Raw genomic sequence first — 21,777 nt, forward strand, 5'->3', positions numbered from 1 at the left:
CTTTCTATGAATTATTCAGCTATATTATTTTCTGCAAGCTAAAGTTTTTATGCCCATTTCATATGAAATCAACTGAGTCTAGGTCTCAGGTGTCTTACTTGGGGAAGGATTTTCTTACATGACCTCAGGTGATCCACCCACCTCAACCTCCCAAAGTGCTGGGATTACAGGTGTAAGCCACCATTCCCGGCCTCAGATTTCTTTTTGTTTACCTCTCTTAGGGACTTATTTACCCTATGCTAACTACTAAAAATCAATTGGGAAAACAACACTAAAGCTTCTTGAGGTCTTTTTGTTTGTTTGTTTCAACACAGGATTTTGCTTTTTTGCCTAGGTTGGAGTGCAGTGGCATGATCATGGCTCTTAGTACTCTCAACCTCCTGGGTTCAAGCAGTCCTCCCACCTCAGTCTTCTGAGTAGCTGGGATCACAGGCACGTGCCATTACACCCAGCTAATTTTTAAATTATTTTGTAGAAATGGGGTCTCACCCTGTTGCCCAGATTAGTCTTGAACTTCTGGGCTCAAGCAGTCCTTCTGCTTTGGCCTCCCAAAGTACAGGGATTACAGATGTGAGCGGACACACCAGGCCTGAAAAATGTGTTTTATCTTTCTGAGACCATCTGCTTTACAGAGAAAGTACAGTAGATTCTCAAAGCATATGACTGAGTGTGGTGGATTGGTGTTCATTTTACTGTTGAGAAAATGTAGTAAAGACAAGATTAAAAACCATTGTTTTGACTCATTATCCTGTATTTCCCATAGTTGATTTGGAACATGGGGAAAGAATGTTGTTTTATTTGATTGATGTTTTAATCATACTGTGTGATTAAATACAATAAATATGTAATAACAGGCAGGATGCGGTGGCTCACACCAGTAATCCCAAACTTTGGGAGGCTGAGGCGTGCAGATCATGAGGTCAGGAGTTCGAGACCAGCCTGACCAATGTGATGAAACCCCATCTCTACTAAAAATACAAAAATTAGCTGGGCCCGGTGGCGTACGCCTATAATCCCAGCTACTCAGGAGGCTGAGGCAGGAGAATCGCTTGAACCTGGGAGGCGGAGGTTGCAGTGAGCCAAGATGGCACCATTGCACTCCAGTCTGGGCAACAGAGCGAGACTCCGTCTCAAAAAGAAAAAAAAAAAAAAAGTAATACAATAAAGATATGTTAGAGAATTGGAATTGCAAACTAAAACAAAATAGCTGTCTTTTTTTTTTTTTTTTTTAAGAGATGTGGTCTTCTCACCTCAGCTTTCCAAGTAGTTGGGACTACAGGTGCACGCCACAGTGCCTGGCTTGCCATCTTTTGTTCAGATAGATTTTATGTATAGGGTACATGGGGTTCATAACCCACCTAATGTCTTTAACTGTTAGAGAAACAGCACTATGTGAGCTTTTTAATGGAAACTTATACCTGTGACTTTTAATGGCTTTACTGTGATACTTTTTTTTTTTTTTTTTTTTTTTTTTGAGACGGAGTCTCGCTGTGTCGCCCAGGCTGGAGTGCAGTGGCCGGATCTCAGCTCACTGCAAGCTCTGCCTCCCGGGTTTTTACGCCATTCTCCTGCCTCAGCCTCCCGAGTAGCCGGGACTACAGGCGCCCGCCACCTCGCCCCGCTAGTTTTTTGTATTTTTTAGTAGAGACGGGGTTTCACCGTGTTAGCCAGGATGGTCTCGAACTCCTGACCTCGTGATCCGCCCGTCTCAGCCTCCCAAAGTGCTGGGATTACAGGCTTGAGCCACCGCGCCTGGCCTTTACTGTGATACTTAACACTCAGCTTTTTTTTTTTTTTTAAAATAGAGTCTTACTCTGTCTCCCAGGCTGGAGTACAGTGGCATGATCTCGGTTCACTTGAACCTGGGAGGTTCAAGTGATTCTCTTGCCTCAGCCTCCTGAGTAGCTACAGGCACACACCACCACACCTGGCCAGTTTTTGTACTTTTAGTAGAGGTGGGGTTTCACCATGTTGGCCAGGCTGGTCTCAAACTCCTGACCTCAAGTGATCTGTCTGTCTTGGCCTCCCAAAGCGCTGGGATTACAAGTGTGAGCCACCAGGCCTGGCCGATAATTAACGCTTCACTTTGAACTTCTTTTGCCTTCAGTTTATTAAAATTTAAGTTGAATACCTTCCCAAAATATTGCCTTTTAACCTATAAATAAGGAAGTCATAATGTTTTTAGGCTTGATTAACCATAAATGTCATTAATAAGAACTAGACAACCAGTAGCCATAATCAGGCCAGCATCTTAGTCTATGGTAAGTTCATAATAGAGGCCTTAGACAATCTCTGGACCACAAAGAGTTAAAGCACAAACGATCTGAATTTTGCCATTTTTTAATTAGTTACCTTGCTTAATAGATTATCACAAACTTAGCAACTTAAAACCATGTATTTACTGTATCACAGTTTCTATGTGTCAGCAGTCTGGGCATAGCTTGGTTGGGTTCTCTGCTTAGGTTCTTACAAGGCTACAGTCAAAATATTGGCCAGGCCTGGTTTCTCAGAGACTTGGTTGGAGAGGGATCTGCTTCCAGTTTCCCTCAGCTCATTGGCAAAATTTATTTCATTGCAGCTCCAGCAAGATGGATAACTTGTGTTATCACATGCACATTATCATGCATGGCCCATCTCCCTTACCACATTTTATTGATTAGAAACAAATTAAGGCCCTGCCTACCACACTCAGCAGAGTGAGGGGGATTATACAAATGTGTGATACCAGATGACATGGATCATGGGGCCACCTTAAAGTGAATCTGCTACAGTTTGTTTCATTGTTTTTGTTCTTTACTATCTCTTTTCTCTCTCGACCTTACCCCCCACCATCTCTGAGGCACAAGTTAAAAAAAAGAAGGGAGATAATATGATTTGTGATTGATCTATGGAAATAAGATTTCCTTTTTTCTTGTAGTGGGCTTAAAATTGAATTCAGTGGATCCAACAATGAGCATTGATCTTAAATACTTGGGAGTACAGTTACCTTTGGCTCCAGCTACTAGTTTTCCTTTTTGGAACCTTTCGGGAACCAACCCTGCCTCTCCTGGTGAGTATGTAACATTGGTAAAGTCATACACTATTTTTCTTGAAGTTTACATTATTTGTAATGTAAGTAAAAAGCTACCTTTATTGGTGACATTTAACATTAGTCTAAGATAGGTCTTTTGTCTGTTGTTATAGTTTCGGTAAGTGATTTATACACTTACCAAATTAAAGTTTTATTAATTAATTAGGTCCATAATATTGGCCTGCTAGAATTTTGGTCATCTGTTTGACTTTTTCTTTTATAGATGCGGGATTTCCCTTTGTTTCTAGGACAGGGAAAACCAATGATTTCACTAAGATCAAGGGATGGAGGGGAAAATTTCATAGTGCTTCTGCATCTAGGAATGAAGGTAATTAGTTTTTAAAAATTTTGTAAATGTTCTGAAACATGTAGCCAAAAACCTTTTGTTAAAAGTAAGTCTTGGTTGTTTTTCTTCATTCCTTCTCGCCATGGTGTTTTTTTTTTTTTTAAAAGACTGAGTTTTACTCTTGTTGCCCAGGCTGGAGTGCAATGGTGCGATCTTGGCTCACTGCAACCTCCACCTCCCAGGTTCAAGAGATTCTCTTGCCTCAGCCTCCCAAGCAGCTGGGACTACAGGCATGTGCCACCACGCCTGGCCAATTTTTTGTATTTTGAGTAGATACAGGGCTTTACCATGTTGGCCGGGCTGGTCTGGAACTCCTGACCTCAGGTGATCCATCTGTTTCGGCCTCCCAAAGTGCTGGGATTACAGGCGTGAGCTGCTGCTCCCAGCCTTCCATGGTTTAAAATGAACTGAAAATACTTGTCTTGCTGTTTTCTGTCTGCTCCCCATTTTCCTGTAGTCACAGCCCTGAGGTTCAGTCAGGCTTAAATAATTGCTACAGCCTTTTAAACAGCATTTCTGGTATTTCTGTTTCTGCAGTTACAAAAAACATTCTCAAGCATTGGTTTAGAACTGTATACTTCACAGTTGTATAGTGATTTCCTATAGTCTTATACTTCAGACTAAACTTCTAATCCAAGCATTTTGACTGTATCCCTCTTGGTCCCCATTCTTAGTGCTTTTCCTTGTCCACTGCATTCGTTTGCAGTTTAACCAGATAAATATGCCAGTTTTTCAAAATACTTTTTCTTATCTTTGAATCTTTTCACTGTGTTTATAACAATGTAATTCATGTCTCTGTACTTAATTTTTTTGTTTCTTAAAAACTAAATTTTATGGTTGGGCATGGTGGCTCATGCCTGTAATCTCCCAGCACTTTGGGAGGCTGAAGCTATCGCATTGCTTGAGCTCAGGAATTTGAGACCAGCCTGGGCAACATGGTGAAAACCCCTCTCTACAAAAAATGCAGAAACAGCCAGATGTGGTGGCACATTCCTGTAGTCCCAACTACTCGCAGGGCTGAGGTGGGAGGATCACTTGAGCCCGGGGAGGTTGAGACTGCACTGAGCCGCGATCACACCACTGCACTCCAGCCTGGGTGATAGAACAAGACCCTGTCTCAAACAAACAAACAAAAACCCAACTAAATTTTATAGCCCTCTTTTTGTGGTCTTCCTTCTTCTCTAATGTTTTGTATCACACTACAGGCATTCCAGTCTCTCTCCCTCGCTTTTTAAGGATGGGGTCTTGATCCATCGCCCAGGTTGGAGTGCGGTGGTCCAGTCTCAGCTCACTGCAGCCTTGACCTCCTGGGCTCAGGTGATTCTCCCTGCTCAGCCTCCAGAATAGCTGTGACCACAGGTGTGTGCCCCCATGCCTGGCTAAGTTTTTGTAGAGCTGGGGTTTGCCATGTTGCTCAGCCTGGTCTTAAACTCCTGAGCTCAAGAAATCCACCCGCCTTGGCCTCACTAAGTGCCGGGATTATAGGCATGAGCCCCTGTGCCCAACCTCACTATTACAAATAATCTTTTGGCATTCTGTTGAGGCCTGCTTTGATTTTTTTTTCCCCCGTTTTTTTTTTTTTTTAAGAGATGGAGTTTCACTTTTGTGCCCAGGTTGGAGTGCAATAGTGTGATCTCGGTTCACCACAACCTCCGCCTCCCGAGTTCAAGTGATTCTCCTGCCTTAGCCTCCCGAGTATCTGGGATTACAGGCATGTGCCACCACGCTCAGCTAATTTTGTATTTTAGTAGATAACGGGTTTTCTCCATGTTGGTCAGGCTGGTCTCGAACTCCCGACCTCAGGTGGACAGCCTGCCTCGGCCTCCCAAAGTACTGGGATTGCAGGAGTAAGCCACGGCACACAGACTCCCTGTTATGTTTTTACTTATCTTTGGTCTCTTTAATCAGGTCAAAGATTGTCAAAGATTGATGATTCTTAGGTTAAATACATTGTTAGCACTTTGTAAAAAGTAGTGCCTCAATAAATAATATAATGTGGTAATTTTAGGGTAAGACATAATTGTAGAGAATGGATTTTAATTTTTTGTTTGTTTGAGACAGAGTCTTGCTCTGTTGCCCAGCCTGGAGTGCAGTGGTGCAATCTCGGCTCACTGCAAACTCCGCCTCCTGGGTTCACATCATTTTTCTGCCTCAGCCTCCTGAGTAGCTGTCACTACAGGCGCCAGCCACCATGCCTGGCTAATTTTTTTGTATTTTTAGTGAGACGGGGTTTCACCATGTTAGCCAGGATGGTCTCCATCTCCTGACCTCGTGATCCGCCTGCCTTGGCCTCCCAAAGTGCTGGGATTACAGGCGTGAGCCACCGTGCCCGGCAAGGATTTTAATGTTTTTAGTGCCCAAGACTAGAGAATAGATTTTAATGTCAGTAGTATCTGAGACTCATTCTCTTCACTTGGTTTTATTTATCTTTTCTTTCTGAGGAGGGATGGTTTATTTATTAATGTTTTTATTTTAAAAAATTTAAAAAAATTTTTTAGAGACAGGGTCCTCGCTATGTTGCTTAGGCTAGTCTTGAACTCTTGGCCTCTAGTGATCCTTTTGCTTCTTCCTGCCAAAGTGCTGGGATTATAGGTGTGAGTCACTGTGCCCGCTAAGGGATAGTTTAGAAGATTCAGTATTTTGTAGCTCAATATTCTTGGCCTTTTTAGTTTTTTTGTAGAGATTCATAAATCTGCCCTAGATTTCTTTAAGCATTTTGTGTTTTCTTATTTCTAGGTGGAAATTCAGAAAGTTCACTGAAAAATCGTTCTGCTTTCTGTAGTGATAAGCTAGATGAATACTTGGAAAATGAAGGCAAGCTGATGGAAACAAGCATGGGTTTCTCTTCTAATGCTCCCACATCTCCTGTGGTGTACCAGCTTCCCACTAAGAGTACCAGCTATGTACGAACACTTGATAGTGTACTAAAGAAGCAATCTACTATTTCCCCTTCTACCTCTTACTCTTTGAAACCTCATTCTGTACCCCCTGCCTCTCGAAAGGCAAAGTCTCAAAACAGACAGGCAACTTTCAGTGGCCGAACTAAATCATCTTACAAGTCCATTTTACCATACCCTGTTTCACCAAAGCAGAAATACTCTCATATGATTCTGGGAGATAAGGTTACCAAGAATTCTTCAGGCATCATCTCAGAAAATCAGGCGAATAACTTTGTTGTGCCAACTTTAGATGAAAATGTGTTTCCAAAGCAGATTAGTTTGCGGCAGGCACAGCAGCAGCAGCAGCAGCAGCAGCAGCAACAGGGAAGTCGTCCTCCAGGCTTGTCTAAATCTCAGGTGAAGCTAATGGACCTGGAAGACTGTGCACTTTGGGAAGGAAAACCGAGGACGTATATCACAGAAGAGCGAGCAGATGTATCCTTAACAACTCTACTTACAGCTCAAGTAAGTAGCTGCTGTTTTCTGGAAGTATATTAGTGCTTGGCTAGAAAGAGTGAGGTTAGTGAGGGGAAATGGGAACGGTAGTTTTTGGCAGGATGATCAGCTAGTTTTTAGCATTTAGAACTTTCATGGGAACTAAGGCTACGTCTTCCCTGTTTGTTCTTTACCAACTAGCCACTCAGGTGTAGATTCCTCCTGCCAGCAGAGGGAGACAGTACAGTTGTACTTTTGAATAACCTCTCTGCTGTCTAAAGGCTGACCATTCTGAAAATTTCTTAATTTCATTTTCCAACATATGGGCAAGTACATTTGCTGATCTTGTTAAAACAACTTTGAAGATCGTGCCTTTTTTTTTTTTTTTTTTTTTGAGATGGAGTCTTGCTCTACTGCCCAGGCTGGAGTGCAGTGGCAGGATCTCAGCTCACTGCAACCTCTGCCTCCTGGGTTCAGATAATTCTCCTGCCTCAGCCTCCCGAGTAGCTGGTACTATAGACACATGCCACTGCACCTGGCTAATTTTTGTGTTTTTAGTAGAGACGGGTTTTTGCCATGTTAGCTAGACTGGTCTGGAGCTCCTGACCTTAGGTGATCCACCTGTCCCGCCTCCCAAAGTGTTGGGATTACAGGCATGAGTCACCACGCCTGGCCTGAAAATTACGCTTTTAAAAGATACTAAATCCCAGGAAATTAAAAATTAAGAACCTATGGAGAAAAACCTTTATCTTTTGTGAAATTTTGTATTAACACTTTTTCACTTATTTATTTTTATTTTTATATTTTAAGAATTTTATGGCAAGGGATGCAGGAAGGAATTTTTGATCTATTGATGATATACCTATCTTAGCAGCCTCTGATGCATGTGTACCCAGGCTGGAGTTCAGTGGCATGATCACAGCTTATTGCGATCCTCCCACCTCAGCCTCCTGAGTAGCTGGGGCATATAGATGCGCACTACCATGCCTGGCTAATTTTTTTATTATATTAAAAATACAAATCAGGTTTTGCCACGTTATCCAGGCTGGTCTCAAACTCCTGGGCTCAAGCTATCCGCCCTTCCTCGGTCTCCCAAAGTGCTAGGATTACAAGTGTGAGCTACTGTGCCTGGCCTTTCCATTAATTTTTTTACTTTCCATTTTGTAATTCTGTGACTGAATTCTGGAACTAAAGATCATCAGATGTTGGAACTAAATGCAGATTGTTTTATTCGTTATTAATCCTTCATAAAGACTTCTATTTGTGTATTGTCCTATTCTTTTTTTATTAATTACCTTAGAATAGGGACCAGCAAACTTTTTCTGGTAAAGGGCCAAATAGTAAATATTTAAGGCTTTGCAGACCATACACTCTCTAGCAGTTACCGAACTCTGCTGTTATAGTTCTTCAGACGGTATGTGTATGAATTAGCCTGGCTGCGTTCCAGTGAAACTTTATGACACAGGCTGGATTTGGCCCATGGGTCTCACCCTTTGTTAATCTTTGCCTTAGAACATTATGTATAATTTATATTGAAAATAAATCCATCCTTGATCGTTTTGCTGATAATTGTCTGTACTAAACATTAGAATGGCAGATTGTTTAGAGCCCTGGTTATATTCATGTTCTGTCCTTTGAATCTGCATTAATCCTGTGCTGTTAGTACTTAAAGTCAGAGACTAATGTAGTCCAGTATATGACCATAAATTGTTGGGGGTGTGGGGGGATGGTTTAGTGGAATTACAATTTTCTACTTTGACTTTAGGCATCCCTCAAAACTAAACCTATCCACACAATTATAAGGAAACGAGCCCCTCCCTGCAACAATGACTTCTGTCGACTGGGTTGTGTATGTTCCAGTCTAGCTTTGGAGAAGCGCCAACCTGCTCACTGCCGCCGACCAGATTGCATGTTTGGTTGTACTTGTTTGAAAAGAAAAGTTGTACTTGTTAAAGGAGGATCCAAAACTAAGCATTTTCAGAGGAAGGCTGCTCATCCTCGAGATCCAGTATTTTATGATACTTTGGGAGAGGAGGCAAGGGAAGAAGAAGAAGGAATCAGGGAGGAGGAGGAACAGTTGAAAGAGAAAAAGAAGAGAAAGAAGCTAGAATACAGTGAGTATTCATTGAGAGTTAAAACTCTGCTGTATCAGTTTTTGGAAAAGTATGGTTATTTTAGAATAATACAATCTACCTTAATCCCGATCAATTATCCAATAAGAGTTTTGAGACTTCTTATTATCCTTACATGCTCTTTCTGACTGGCTGTCTAGATGCACACACACACACACCTTTTTTAGGTTGAATTGTTCTCTGAAAATTGCTTTTTTGTGCTAAATTGAAATCATACTGTTACTTGGTTTTCTAAAATGCCCTTTGACCTTTGAGTTTCTTCCATTTTCTGGATTGTGTGCATGTGCGCGCACACACAGACACACGTATGTTCCTTGGAAAGACTACAGATGATCCATATTATACATCATGTTTTCTAAAAGGAGAAGTTTGCAAAAAGACCCTCTGGTCATGGTTGAAGATTTGGGGACAAAGTAGGGGTGTGGTAAAGCTGAACATCATGTACTGTGTTGAAAATTGGGGATATTTTTGGTGGGAGAGGATAAAATATGATGTAGATGTAGACCCAAGTTATATATTATTTCATTATTGTTTTTTTTCGTTTCTGTTACATCTTTGTATTTTGTTCAAATGTATTGAAATGATTTTACCATATAATTGAAACAGGTTTCTTAGTTTATCAGGGGATTAATACTCCTTTTTTGGCAATTTATATTTATATTTCCTGTTGCTCTGTACTCATTTCAGAGATGATGATTAATATTTCAGTGTATGTTCCATCATAAGGTCATGTTCTGCTTTCCACGTCAACAATTGTAGATCTAATTTATAATGTTAGTTTTAATGGCTTCGTGTTGTTATAATCCCTTTGGTTGGATAGTTAGCCTTTTTGGGTTTTCTTTATTATAAACTGTATGGTGATGAACATCCATGTTCAGGATAGGCTATTAAAAGTGGAATTGTTGTGACAGTGCGTACATGTTAAACATTTGTAGATGTCATTAGAGTTGTACCAACTTTAGACGTATGCCAGTAGTCGGATACTGGCTGGTGCCAGTTTTCTGTTCTCTTTTTTTTTTTTTTTTTGAGACAGAGTCTAGCTCTGTTGCCCAGGCTGGAGTGCAGTGGCATGATCTCAGGTCACTGCATCCTCCGCCTCCTGGATTCAAGTGATTCTCCTGCGCCAGCCTCCTGAGTAGCTGCGATTATAGGTGCCCAGCTAATTTTTTTGTATTTTAGTAGAGATGGGGTTTCACCATGTTGCCTAGGCTGGTCTATGAACTCCTGAGCAGTCTTCCTGCCTCAGCTTCCCAAAGTGCTAGGATTATAGGCATGAGCCACTGTACCCAGTTAGTTTTCTATTCTAACACTGAATATTTTAAAACTTTTAAAACTGTCATATGGATAGGCAGAAATTGGTATTGTTTTAGATTTGTATTTCTTCTGTGATAGGTTTATTGACCATTTATCATAAACTTTTTTTCTATAAATTGCCTTTTTGAATTCTTTGCTAACTTTTTTTGGAGTATGTTTTTTTCCTTTAGTTTGCAGAAGCTTTATTTTTTCTAGGTTATAATTTTGTAATTTACATTTTCATTTTGTTCAAGTTTCCCTTCCCCACTGCCCACCACCGCCAGTGAAAAAACAGTGATAGTTAAACTTGGCAGTCTTTTTATGGTTCCTGTCTTTTTTTTTTTTTTTTTTTTGAGACAGAGTCTCTCTGGAGTGCAGTGGCGTGATCTCGGCTCACTGCAGCCTCCGCTCTCCCGGTTTCAAGCAATTCTTCTGCCTCAGCCTCCCAAGTGGCTGGGACTACAGGCGTGCACCACCACACCTTACTAATTTTTGTATTTTTTGTAGAGATGGGGTTTCACTATATTGGCCAGGCTGGTCTTGAACTCCTGACTTTATGATCCGCCCACATCGGCCTCCCAAAGTGCTTGGTTTCTGTCTTTGAAGTCTTGCGTAGAAAGTCTTTCTCTACCTGGAGATTATAAAAATATTTAATTATATTTCTTCTAGTACTTTTTTGGACTAAAAAAATAAGTTGTTAATATATCTGAATTTATTTTATGTGAGATTTGTAGTAGGGAATCACATTTCCCCCAAATGCCTAGCCAGTTGTACCATCACTTATTGAAAAATATACTTTTCCTACTGAATTAAAATGTCACCTGTAATAAAATAAATTAAAATATATTAATGCCTGGATTTCTTTCTGGCCTCTCCTGTTTTGTGACCAGTGCCAGGCTATTCTTATTTCTATTTTAGCATTTAAGTGAGATATAGTGTATTTATATACCTAAATGATCTTTGTGTAAATAAGAATTCAAAGGTTTAAAATGCAGCATAGTGTAGATTTATTAGTTTAGTTCTATCCATATCTCCTTACTGAGTTTACTCCCTTCTTATGCTTATGACAACGCATTTCCATTTCAAAGCAACAAAAATAAGATACAGAAGCCCACATAAGCAGGAATACTGCTTACCTGTTAGGCTTTACTGCTTTTTGATTATTGTCTTCATCCTTTGTCCTATCCTTGACTATAATTAAACACCGATAGCCAATTATCAAAGTATTTTTTGGTTTTCTTACTGTTACAGTTCATTATAAAAAGCAAAGCTTGCTATTCCCTATCTAGGAGCCATCAATTTTCTTGTGCTGTTAGGGAAGGATGAAAAAGGAGGGATGATATTTTTGTTAACAACTGATATGTAAAAGGAGTAGAAATAGGAAAGAGTTCTTACAGGTAAACATGTTGCCGATACCAAAAATGGACAAAGAAAAAAATAAAAAAGCTGGAAAAGTTGAAATCCTTTAGTATGTTTTTCAAAAAGATAGGTGGAAACTGAGGGGAAAAAAAGTAAGTTGTGAAATTGAGGTATAAGCATTTTATTTAGAATGATTGAGTGTAATGACTAAAAATAAACATAAATGGTTAAAAGTAGTCACTTGTGGTCACTGCAACACTGGTTATGATGGAAGACTTGTTATTTTTATATTCTTTAGCACAGTTTTAATTTTTTGTGTGTTTTTGTTATGTGGTTAATATATAAATAAAATCAGTATTCTCAATGCATAAAATCTTGACATTTAATACTTTTTTTGGTCATTGTAACAGACTTAAAATTTTTTTTGTAATGGTTCAATCCATTGCTGAAAAAAAAAAGGGTAACATTATTGGACCCTCTTATGCATGACACTCTGTGAGGGTTCTATCATTTAAACCTGCAACCTTATATGATAAGGAGGCTTCATTCTCCGTTTTACAAATGAGCTAATTGAGTGCTTAGTGACTTGTTCTCCAAGGTCGTCATAAAGATACTAAGTGAGTTGTAGGGTACTGCCAAGTTCTCATGCTTTTTCTGCCTTGTAAGATTATAATTTCTGAAATTTTAATTCTGCCTCCTTGTTGTAGACCCATTTGGCCTTTACTTTTATCACCTGCTTATCCTTTGGTTTGTCAAAAAATACTGCTGGCTGTGCAGAGGTACTGTGCCTAGCTATTGTGGGTAGTACCAAGGGAAAGAATAAAACCTGACATTTCTGTTTTCTTAGCCCACTTTATATACCTATAAATTAACTATATAAAGAAAAAAATCAATAAAATTGGTACTTGTAGCCAGACTGAGGAATAAAGAGAATATACTAATTACCAATATTAGGAATGAAAGGTGACTTCAGACATTGAAAGGATGATATGGCAATATTGTGAACAACTTTATGCCAGTAAATTGGACAACTCAAATGAAATGGAGAAACTCTTTAAAAGACACAAGGTATAAAACTCACTCAAGAAGAAATAGATGACTGTTTAGCCTTATACTTATTAAAGAATTGAACTTGTAGTGGAAAACACTGCAATAATAATTCTGGTCTGAGTTGCTTCACTGTTGAATTCTACAAAACATTAAAGACTAAATCCCATATAATACAGTCTTCCATAAAATGGTATCATCTTGTGAGACTAGCATTACCCTGATATTCAATCCATAAAAAGACTTTATAAGAAAACTGTAGACTGATAACCCTTATGAACATAGATGTAAAATTTCTAAATAAAAGTTTAGTTTAGCAACTCAGATCCAACAATATATTTAAAGGATACTGCATCATGGCTAAGTGGGGTGTATCCTAGAAGTGTAGGATTTGTTTAACATTCGAAAAATTAATCATTATACTTTGCCATTACAATGGATTTAAAAATAAAACTATATAATCATCTCAAGATCAATCTCACACTATATATACATATATATATAGTGTATATATGTAGTATAGATATATGTAGTGTTATCTAATTAGGTTCTTAAGAAATTTAAAACACCAGTTTGTGAGGATAAATTCCATTTGTCAGGGCAAACACAGATCACAGGTAGCCCTGGAGCTGAGGAATAGCTTTGATTTTTTGTACAATTTGTGAGTCCACAACTTTCTCATCAATCTTGCACTGCTCTGTAGTCTTGTAGTTCTCTTTTTCTGTGTCAGAGATCTCACCTTCCTGGTGTCTGGGCTTCTGTAGCTGCTTCTTGAAGTGAGCATCAATGAGATGTTTTGGGATTTTTACATTGCTGGTGCTAATTTTGGTTGAGGTGGCAATGACAAATTTCTGGTGTGTTCAAACTCCACCTGATTAAGAGATATTTTTGAAAGATTGACAAAATTCGTTTCTGGTAAAAATTCTCAGCACTCTAGGAATAGAAAGGAATTTTCTCAACTGGATAAAAGAATCTCTGAAAAATATTACAATTGACATATTAATGATAAAATACTTATTGTTCTCTCCCAAAGACTGGGAATGAAGAAGAATGCCCACTTTTACCACTTCTGTTTAACTTTATACACAGGAGGTCCTAGCTGGTGCAGTAAGGCATGATAAAGAGAGAGGTGTCCAGATTGGAAAGGAGGAAGTAAAAATTAGCTTTATTCGTGGATAGGAAAATCCTAGGGAATCTACAAAATAAGCTACTAGAACTGTAAGTCATTTTAATGAGGTTGCAGCATACATTATCAGTATGCACCATGTTTGTATGTATAAACAATGAACAATTGGAAATTGAGATAAATTGAGATTAAAAAAAACCATTTAAAATAGCATCCAAAGAGAAGAGACACTTAAGGATAACTTTGATAAAAGATGCCTAAAACCTATATACTAAAAACTATAAGACATTGCTGAGAGTGATTTTAAGAGGCCTAAATAAATGGAAAAATATATTGTTTGCATTTATCAGAAGACACTCTTGGTAAGATACTTTTCACAAATTGGCCTGTAGATCTGCTGATGCTATTCCAATCGAAATCTTAATAGGCTTCTGGGGGATAGAAATTGGCAAGTTTCTAAAATTTTTATGAAAAACAAAGGACTTAGAATAATTCAAACAACTTTGATAAAGAATGTACCTGGCCATGCATGGTGGCTCATGCCTGCAATCCCAGCACTTCGGGAGGCCGAGACTGGTGAATCATCTGAGCTCAGGAGTTCATGACCAGCCTGGGCAACATGGCGAAACCCGGTATCTACCAAGAATACAAAAAATTAGCCTGGTATGGTGGCATGCACCTGTAGTCCGAGCTGCTCCCGGCTGAGGTGGGAGGATCACTTGAGCCTGGGAGGCAGAGGTTGCAGTGAACTGAAATCATGCCACTGCACTGCAGTCTGGATGACAGAGTGAGACCCTGTCTCAAAAAAAAAAAAAAATTAATGTTCTAAATTCTGGTGACATTATATGTTGTAATTAGTAAATATGTCCATATGTATAAAATACATATTAGGGATTAGAGATAGAAATTTGATTTAGATATGAATATTTGTGTAATTTTACATATAACATTAAATGAGATAATTTATATTAATGAATTAATATATTTAAATTGATAACAGTTCAACATTTTTTATTTAAAAAAATAACTAGCTATCATTAAGTGAATCCTTTTTTTATAGGAAGGGGAGGGACTGATTGAGAAAGGGTTCTGGAATTGATAGCACTGTTCTATTTCTTGTATTGTGTTTATGTGGATGTATAGTTCTTAATATGTATTGAGCTGTATATTGTTTATGTACTTTTTAAATAAATGTTATATTTCATTATAAAGATACTCAAAATGCCTACAGAAATCAGAGGAAGAGGAGCATGGTGTGTTAGTGTGCTGTATTAGCATGGCAGTTCTTGTAGGTCTTCTAAGTGTAATGCTATTCATTTATGGTGCAACTACTATGGACACTGCTAAGAGTGAGGACATGGAATAAGGCAATTAAAACAAATCCATCTCTCTAAGAGGTTATTGTCAATTTGATAAAATGAGTGTGTGGTGAAAAGATACATATTTATTGTAATTTTAAGTCCCACAAGTAACTAAATTCCTGTAATGTTTTAAGTGTCATCAACAAAAGGCTTACTGAGAAGCCAGAAGACAGAGTGATAAAGCTAGGGGACTTGGGGAAGGTAATATATATTAAGAGGCATTTCAATAGAAATGAGGAGACCATTTCTTTGTTAAAACTGTTTTCCATTCTTGGCTCCTGTCAATGAATATGTGCTACTGAGGTTCTTCCCTTAATTCCGCCTTTTCCTGCTGAGTGTTGTTCTGTTTTTTTCCTGAGTTTCAGGGAAAGAGTAGGGGAATCTCTAGTGTCATTATAAGGGGGAATGAAGAGGTGCTGTATCTTGAATCCCAGGCTGTAAAAAGGAATCAGGTGAACAGTGGGCCAGTGAGTGTGAGGGATCAGTAACTTCTTCTTGCCTTTGTGAGGAGTCTGTTTTCATGGCTTCAATTCTACTAGTCTCTGCCAATGATAGTCCTGATTTTTAATTCCCATACTATTTTATTTATTTACATATATTTTTGAGAGAGAGGGTCTTGCTCTGTCACCCAGGCTGGAGTGCTGTGTCTTGATCATAGCTAACTGTACTGTATCATTGATCTGGCTCAAGCGATCCTTCCATCTTAGCCTCTGGAGTAGCTAGGACTACAGGTGCATGCCACCATGCCCAGCTAAAGCTTTTTATATTCTGTAGAGACAGGGTCTTGCTATGTTGCCCAGTCTGGTTTTGGACTCCTGACCTCAAGAGATCCTCCGACCTTGGCTTCTGTATTGGGATTATAGGTGTGAGCTACTGCACCTGGCTCCCTACCCTATTTTTAGTATGTTGTTGTCCTTCCAATTTAAGACATCTTGTAAACAGAACTGAACTCTACCCGTCTCAGCTAGCTCCTTTTATGAACTCCCCTGTTTATTAGAAGCTCCATTTCTCGTTTTTTCCCATTCTGGTGACAGATTAACCATTTCCTACATATCCACAGTTGAAATTTTAAAATTGTCTTTGCCTGTGAGAGATTAAGAGAAATATGAATAATCATTCTTGGCATCTTAAGAGGTTTTTTTTTTTTTTTTTTTTTTTTGAAGTACTGTACTGTGTATTTTGTAGCTATTATTTCAAAAGGAAAAGATGAAAAGGGACCTTTGCTTAGTATAATGCTTAGTTTATGAAGGCTTAGAAAATCCTTAAAAGATTATTGATAGAAGTCCAAGACGTCTTGCTTGCCCTAAAGGTGCTTTTGTTTTTGTCTTATAATTAATATGTGTATAAAATAATTAACTACACTGAATAAGAAAGTTTTTACTAAATGTGTGGTAGAACCTCTTAATACCACTTTCACTGGGAGGGCAAACCTCAAAAGACATACTTGTACATACTTACTATACATGCTACCTATTTCCTTTCCTTTTTTTTCTCTTAAGTACCTAACCATATTTCAACACATTTTCCTTATTTGTCACATTGCCTGTCTCATCTTACTTCCCCCAAAAGCTACCTGAGGGCAAGGATTTTTGTCAGTTTTATTCATTGTTGTATCTGCAAAGTCTGATACGTAGTAGAAATTCAAATATTTGAATGCATAAATGAATATTGGTGGCTCACAACTGTAATCTGGCACTTTGGGAGGCCAAGATGGGCAGATCACTTAAGGCCAGGAGTTTGAGACCAGCCTGGCCAACACGACAAAACCCCATCTCTACTAAAATATAAAAATTAGCCAGGTGTGGTGGTGTATGCCTGTAATCCCAGCTACTCAGGTGGCTGAGGCATGAGAATCTCCTGAACCTGGGAGGCAGAGGTTGCTGTGAGCCAAGATCGCACCACTGCACTCCACCCTGGGTGACAGAACAAGACTGTCTCAAAAAAAAAAAAAATTTTTTTTTTCAGTAAGATCTTCTCTGACTCTGCTAAATATAATAGCATCCCCCTTTTAATTCTTCATTCCTTAATTACCTTGCTCTGTTTTTCTACATGGCTTACCATTACTTGATACTATATATTTATGGGTTTGTCTTCTCCTACTTGATTTTAAACTCTGAGGGCAAGAACTTTGTTTTATTCATAGCTGTGTTCATTCTAGTGCCTAAAACAGTATCTGGTTGATGGCTGGTGTTCAACAAATATTTATAGATGAATAAATTAAAAGTATATGAATGCAACTAAATGCCCTTTTTTGAGGGGGGGGGTATCTACTTGATTGTTTTAATAAGTTACTGCCTTTTGTGAAGAAGCATATTTTGTTTTGTCAGTGCCTCAGTATTGATCGTTTGTTGCGAAAAGCACCTAAAATCTTACCCTTCTTTTTTGTTAAGCTATATGTGAAACAGAGCCTGAACAGCCTGTTCGACATTACCCATTATGGGTAAAAGTAGAAGGTGAAGTAGATCCAGAACCAGTTTATATCCCCACACCTTCTGTCATTGAGCCTATGAAACCATTGTTATTGCCTCAGCCAGAAGTTTTATCTCCTACTGTGAAGGGCAAACTGCTCACTGGCATTAAATCTGCACGGTCATACATTCCCAGACCCAATCCCGTGGTAAGTTTGGAATTTAATTTTTTATTATGAGTTACCAAAGTCACATGTAAAGATGATGTGTTTCAACTAAATTTTTGGTTGATATTTTGTGAATCATTTTGCTTTCAGTAATACGTTTATAAGACATCTTCCTTTCTGGTTTAATCAGTTTAGTGCTGGCATTTTAAAAATGTCTTAAAAGTAGAAATGAGTAGTAGTAATTTTAAAAAACAGCCATCTTCTCTTCAAGAAGATCATAGAAAGATGGGCTTTTTTACATGACTTGGAAAAAGTTTTAAAAGATACTGCTCCTGTATTGTAGAATATTAATAGTCAAGATAAGCAGTATATATTATTAGTAGAAAAACATGAGGAAAAAGCTTTTAAAAGCAAATTTAAAAATGCACAATAATATCAGTAAAGTTTAAGATTTAAAGTAACAGTTGATATAATATGACTGTGAAGACTGGTAGGTAAAAGTAGGAAGTTATTCATTGTGTTAATGGCTTAAGCAAGTCTTATTATCAAATCCATATATCCTACTAGTCCATTAGATTGAAGAAAAATCCTATACTACGATGCTACTGAATATGTTCTCTGTAGCAGAGCTATTATAACACTGTTTGTTTCTGGCCTGTGATGGAATAGGCAAGGGTAGGCTGGGCGCGGTGGCTCACACTTGTAATCCCAGCACTTTGGGAGGCTGAGGCGCGTAGATCACCTGAGGTCGGGAGTTTTGAGACCAGCCTGGCCAACATGGTGAAACCCCGTCTCTACTAAAAATACGAAAAATTAGCCCTGTGTGGTGGCTCATGCCTATAATCCCAGCTACTCGGGAGGCTGAGGCAGGAGAATCGCTTGAACCTGGGAGGTGGAGGTTGTGGTGAGCTGAGATTGCACCACTGCATTCCAGCCTGGATGACAGAGCAAGACTCCATCTCAAAAACAACAACAAAACCTGAAAAAGACAAGAGTTAGGGCCGCTGATCTCCACGCAGTCAAAATTCTGCATGTAACTTTCAGCTCCCCTAAAACTGAACAATAGTGTACTGTTGACTGGAAGCCTTACCAATAACGTAAACAGTCAACACATATTTGTATGTTATATATAGTATATACTATATTCTTACAATAAAGTGAGCTGTGGAAAAGAAAATGTTACTAAGAAAATAATAAGGGAAAGAAAGTGTTGTTATTGTTCATTAGTGGATCATCATAAAGGTCTTCATACTCACTGTCTTCACATGGAGTAGTCTGAGGAGGAAGAGGAAGGGTTGATTTTACTGTCTTGGTGACAGAGGTGTAAGAAAATCCATATGTGAGTGGACCCACATAGTTCAAACCTGTGTTGTTCAGGGGTCAACTGTATAGAAAAGAAGAGTAAATATTTAGAAATTTCTACAGCAAGTTGATTAGACTGAATCTAATATTTTAAAAACCTTGCATTTTATATGTTTTTAGTTTTTCTAGTAATTTATTGTATTTACTAAAGTGTCAGTCTATGATGGACTGGTAATTAGGAATGTATCCTTCATCATAGGTAATTTGAAATGCACTGTTGCTGGTATGATCTGAAATTTCCTGATAGAGAATTGGATCCTTTCTGACTATCCTAAGATTAGGGCTTATGAACTGTACTTGTGCTATTTGATTTTAAAGTTGGCATTAAAAAGTTTCAACTATTGTAATAGAAAAAAAACATTCGTTTTGTTTTGGGGTCTTGGGGAGTTTTTCCCATTGTATGGAATGTTTTGTTGTATGAAATTTACAGATTCGGGAAGAGGACAAAGATCCCGTCTACTTGTACTTTGAAAGTATGATGACTTGTGCTCGAGTTCGAGTATATGAGCGAAAAAAAGAGGACCAGAGACAACCGTCTTCTTCCTCCTCCCCATCTCCATCATTTCAGCAGCAGAGTTTATGTCATTCTAGCCCTGAGAACCATAGTAATGCAAAGGTGAGTTTATTGTTGCATAATTTCTTTTCAATTTCTAATTCCCTGATTTTGGTGTTAAGATTTGCATTACTATCAGAATAATTAATCTACTAATTATCCTACAGGGTAGAGAAGTTATATGTGACATGTTTATCAGTTTATTTCTCTGTGTACCTATTGTATGATATGTCCATTAGGGTTATTACAAGTATTATTCTTTCTTGGTTGGGCGCCGTGGGTCATGCCTCTAATCCCAGCACTTTGGGACGCTGAGGCAGGAGGATCAGTTGAGCCCAGGATTTCAAGACTAGCCTGACCAATATGGTGAAACGCTGTCTTTACTAAAAATACAAAAAAAAATTAGCTGGGCCTGGTGTCGCATGCCTGTAAACCCAGCTACTTGGGGCGCTGAGGAACGAGAATTGCTTGAACTTGGGAGGCGGAGGTTGGAGGTTGCAGTGAGCTGCTATCATGCCACTTTACTCCAGCTTGGGTGACAGAGTGAGACTCTGTTTAAAAATATATATATATTGCCCTTTCCGCCATCTTTCCGCGCCAATAAAATGGTGCGCATGAATGTCCTGGCTGATGCTTTCAAGAGCATCAACAATGCCGAAAAGAGAGGCAAACGCCAGGTGCTTATTAGGCCGTGCTCCAAAGTCATCGTCCGGTTTCTCACTGTGATGATGAAGCATGGTTACATTGGCGAATTTGAAATCATTGATGATCACAGAGCTGGGAAAATTGTTGTGAACCTTACAGGCAGGCTAAACAGGTGTGGAGTGATCAGCCCCAGATTTGATGTGCAACTCAAAGATCTAGAAAAATGGCAGAATAACCTGCTTCCATCCCGCCAGTTTGGTTTCGTTGTACTGACAACCTCAGCTGGCATCATGGACCATGAAGAAGCAAGATGAAAACACACAGGAGGGAAAATCCTGGGATTCTTTTTCTAGGAATGTAATACATACATTTACAAATAAAATGTCTCATGGGGAAAAAAAAATATATATATATATAAAAAAAATTCTTTTTCTTTTCTTTTTTGTTTTTGTTATAATAATCTTTTATTTATTTATTTATTTTGAGATGGAGTTAATTTTTTTTTTTTTTTTTTAAGACGGAGTCTCACTCTGTCGCCCAGGCTGGAGTGCAGTGGCGTGATCTCAGCTCACTGCAAGCTCCGCCTCCCGGGTTCATGCCATTCTCCTGCGTCAGCCTCCCGAGTAGCTGGGACTACAGGTGCCCGCCACCATACCTGGCTAATTTTTTTTATTTTTTAGTAGAGACGGGGTTTCACCATGTTAGCCAGGCTGGTCTCGATCTCCTGAACTCATGATCCGCCCGCCTTGGCCTCCCAAAGTGTGGGGATTACAGGCATGAGCCACCGTGCCTGGCCTGAGATGGAGTTTTGCTCTTGTTGCCCAGGCTGGTGTGCAATGGTACGGTCTCGGCTCAGTGCAACCTCTGCCTCCCAGGTACAAGCGATTCTCCTCCCTCAGCCTCCCGGGTAGCTGGAAATACAGGTGCCTGCCACCACATCCAGCTATTTTTTTGTATTTTTAGTAAAGACAGGGTTCCACTATGTTGTCCAGGCTGGTCTTGAACTCCTGACCTCAGATGATCCACCCGTCTCAGCCTCCCAAAGTGCTGGGATTACAGGCGTGAGCCACTGCACCCGGCCACATTTGCCCCCAGCACTTTGGGAGGCCGAGGTGGACTGATCGAGACTAGCCTGGCCAACATGGTGAAACCCCATCCCTAGAAAAAATGCAAAAAATTAGCTGGGCATGGTGGTGGACGCCTGTAATCCCAGCTATTTGGGAGGCTGAGGCAGTAGAATCACTTGAACACAGGAGACCGAGGTTGCACTGAGCTAAGGCCACATTGCGCTCCAGCCTGGGCAACAAGAGCAAAACTTCATCTCAAAAGAAAAAAAAGAAAAATGTAATTATGCACTGGTTATCAAGAAAGTTAACTCAATAATAGGGAATAGTTTTCAAATATGCAGCCTGTACCAACAAAATCCTGTATGATTTATGCAGTCGTTCAAGCAAACACAAGAAAATTGGTTCAATTTCTATGAATTATCAAGAGGAAAGGAAAACATGCCCTTCTATCTCAAATAAATCAATCA

At 39.1% G+C, this 21,777-nt stretch overlaps 2 protein-coding genes across 45 annotated transcripts in view; both read left to right on the forward strand.

Moving 5' to 3' along the window:
- The window catches only part of MGA (MAX dimerization protein MGA), a 168,927-nt gene that overhangs the window by 107,993 nt on the left and 39,157 nt on the right, over positions 1 to 21,777 (forward strand). For all 44 annotated transcript variants that reach the window (XR_012414813.1, XR_012414812.1, XR_012414811.1 and 41 more), the window contains 6 exons: positions 2,918 to 3,049; positions 3,294 to 3,398; positions 6,153 to 6,820; positions 8,556 to 8,904; positions 17,499 to 17,725; positions 19,476 to 19,661. Coding sequence is in view for 26 of the 44 variants with exons in the window: in XM_065547792.2 (XP_065403864.1) it covers positions 2,918 to 3,049; positions 3,294 to 3,398; positions 6,153 to 6,820; positions 8,556 to 8,904; positions 17,499 to 17,725; positions 19,476 to 19,661 (1,667 nt within the window). In the remaining 18 variants the exon portion in view is untranslated. The remainder of the gene's footprint in view (positions 1 to 2,917; positions 3,050 to 3,293; positions 3,399 to 6,152; positions 6,821 to 8,555; positions 8,905 to 17,498; positions 17,726 to 19,475; positions 19,662 to 21,777) is intronic.
- Positions 20,178 to 20,646, forward strand: LOC123574665 (small ribosomal subunit protein uS8-like). The gene has a single exon (XM_073995585.1). The coding sequence runs from the start codon at positions 20,204 to 20,206 to the stop codon at positions 20,555 to 20,557; it is 354 nt and encodes a 117-aa protein (XP_073851686.1). The 5' UTR covers positions 20,178 to 20,203; the 3' UTR covers positions 20,558 to 20,646.

Source organism: Macaca fascicularis, chromosome 7 (genome assembly GCF_037993035.2).
Source record: "Macaca fascicularis isolate 582-1 chromosome 7, T2T-MFA8v1.1".
NCBI classification, from domain to species: domain Eukaryota; kingdom Metazoa; phylum Chordata; class Mammalia; order Primates; family Cercopithecidae; genus Macaca; species Macaca fascicularis.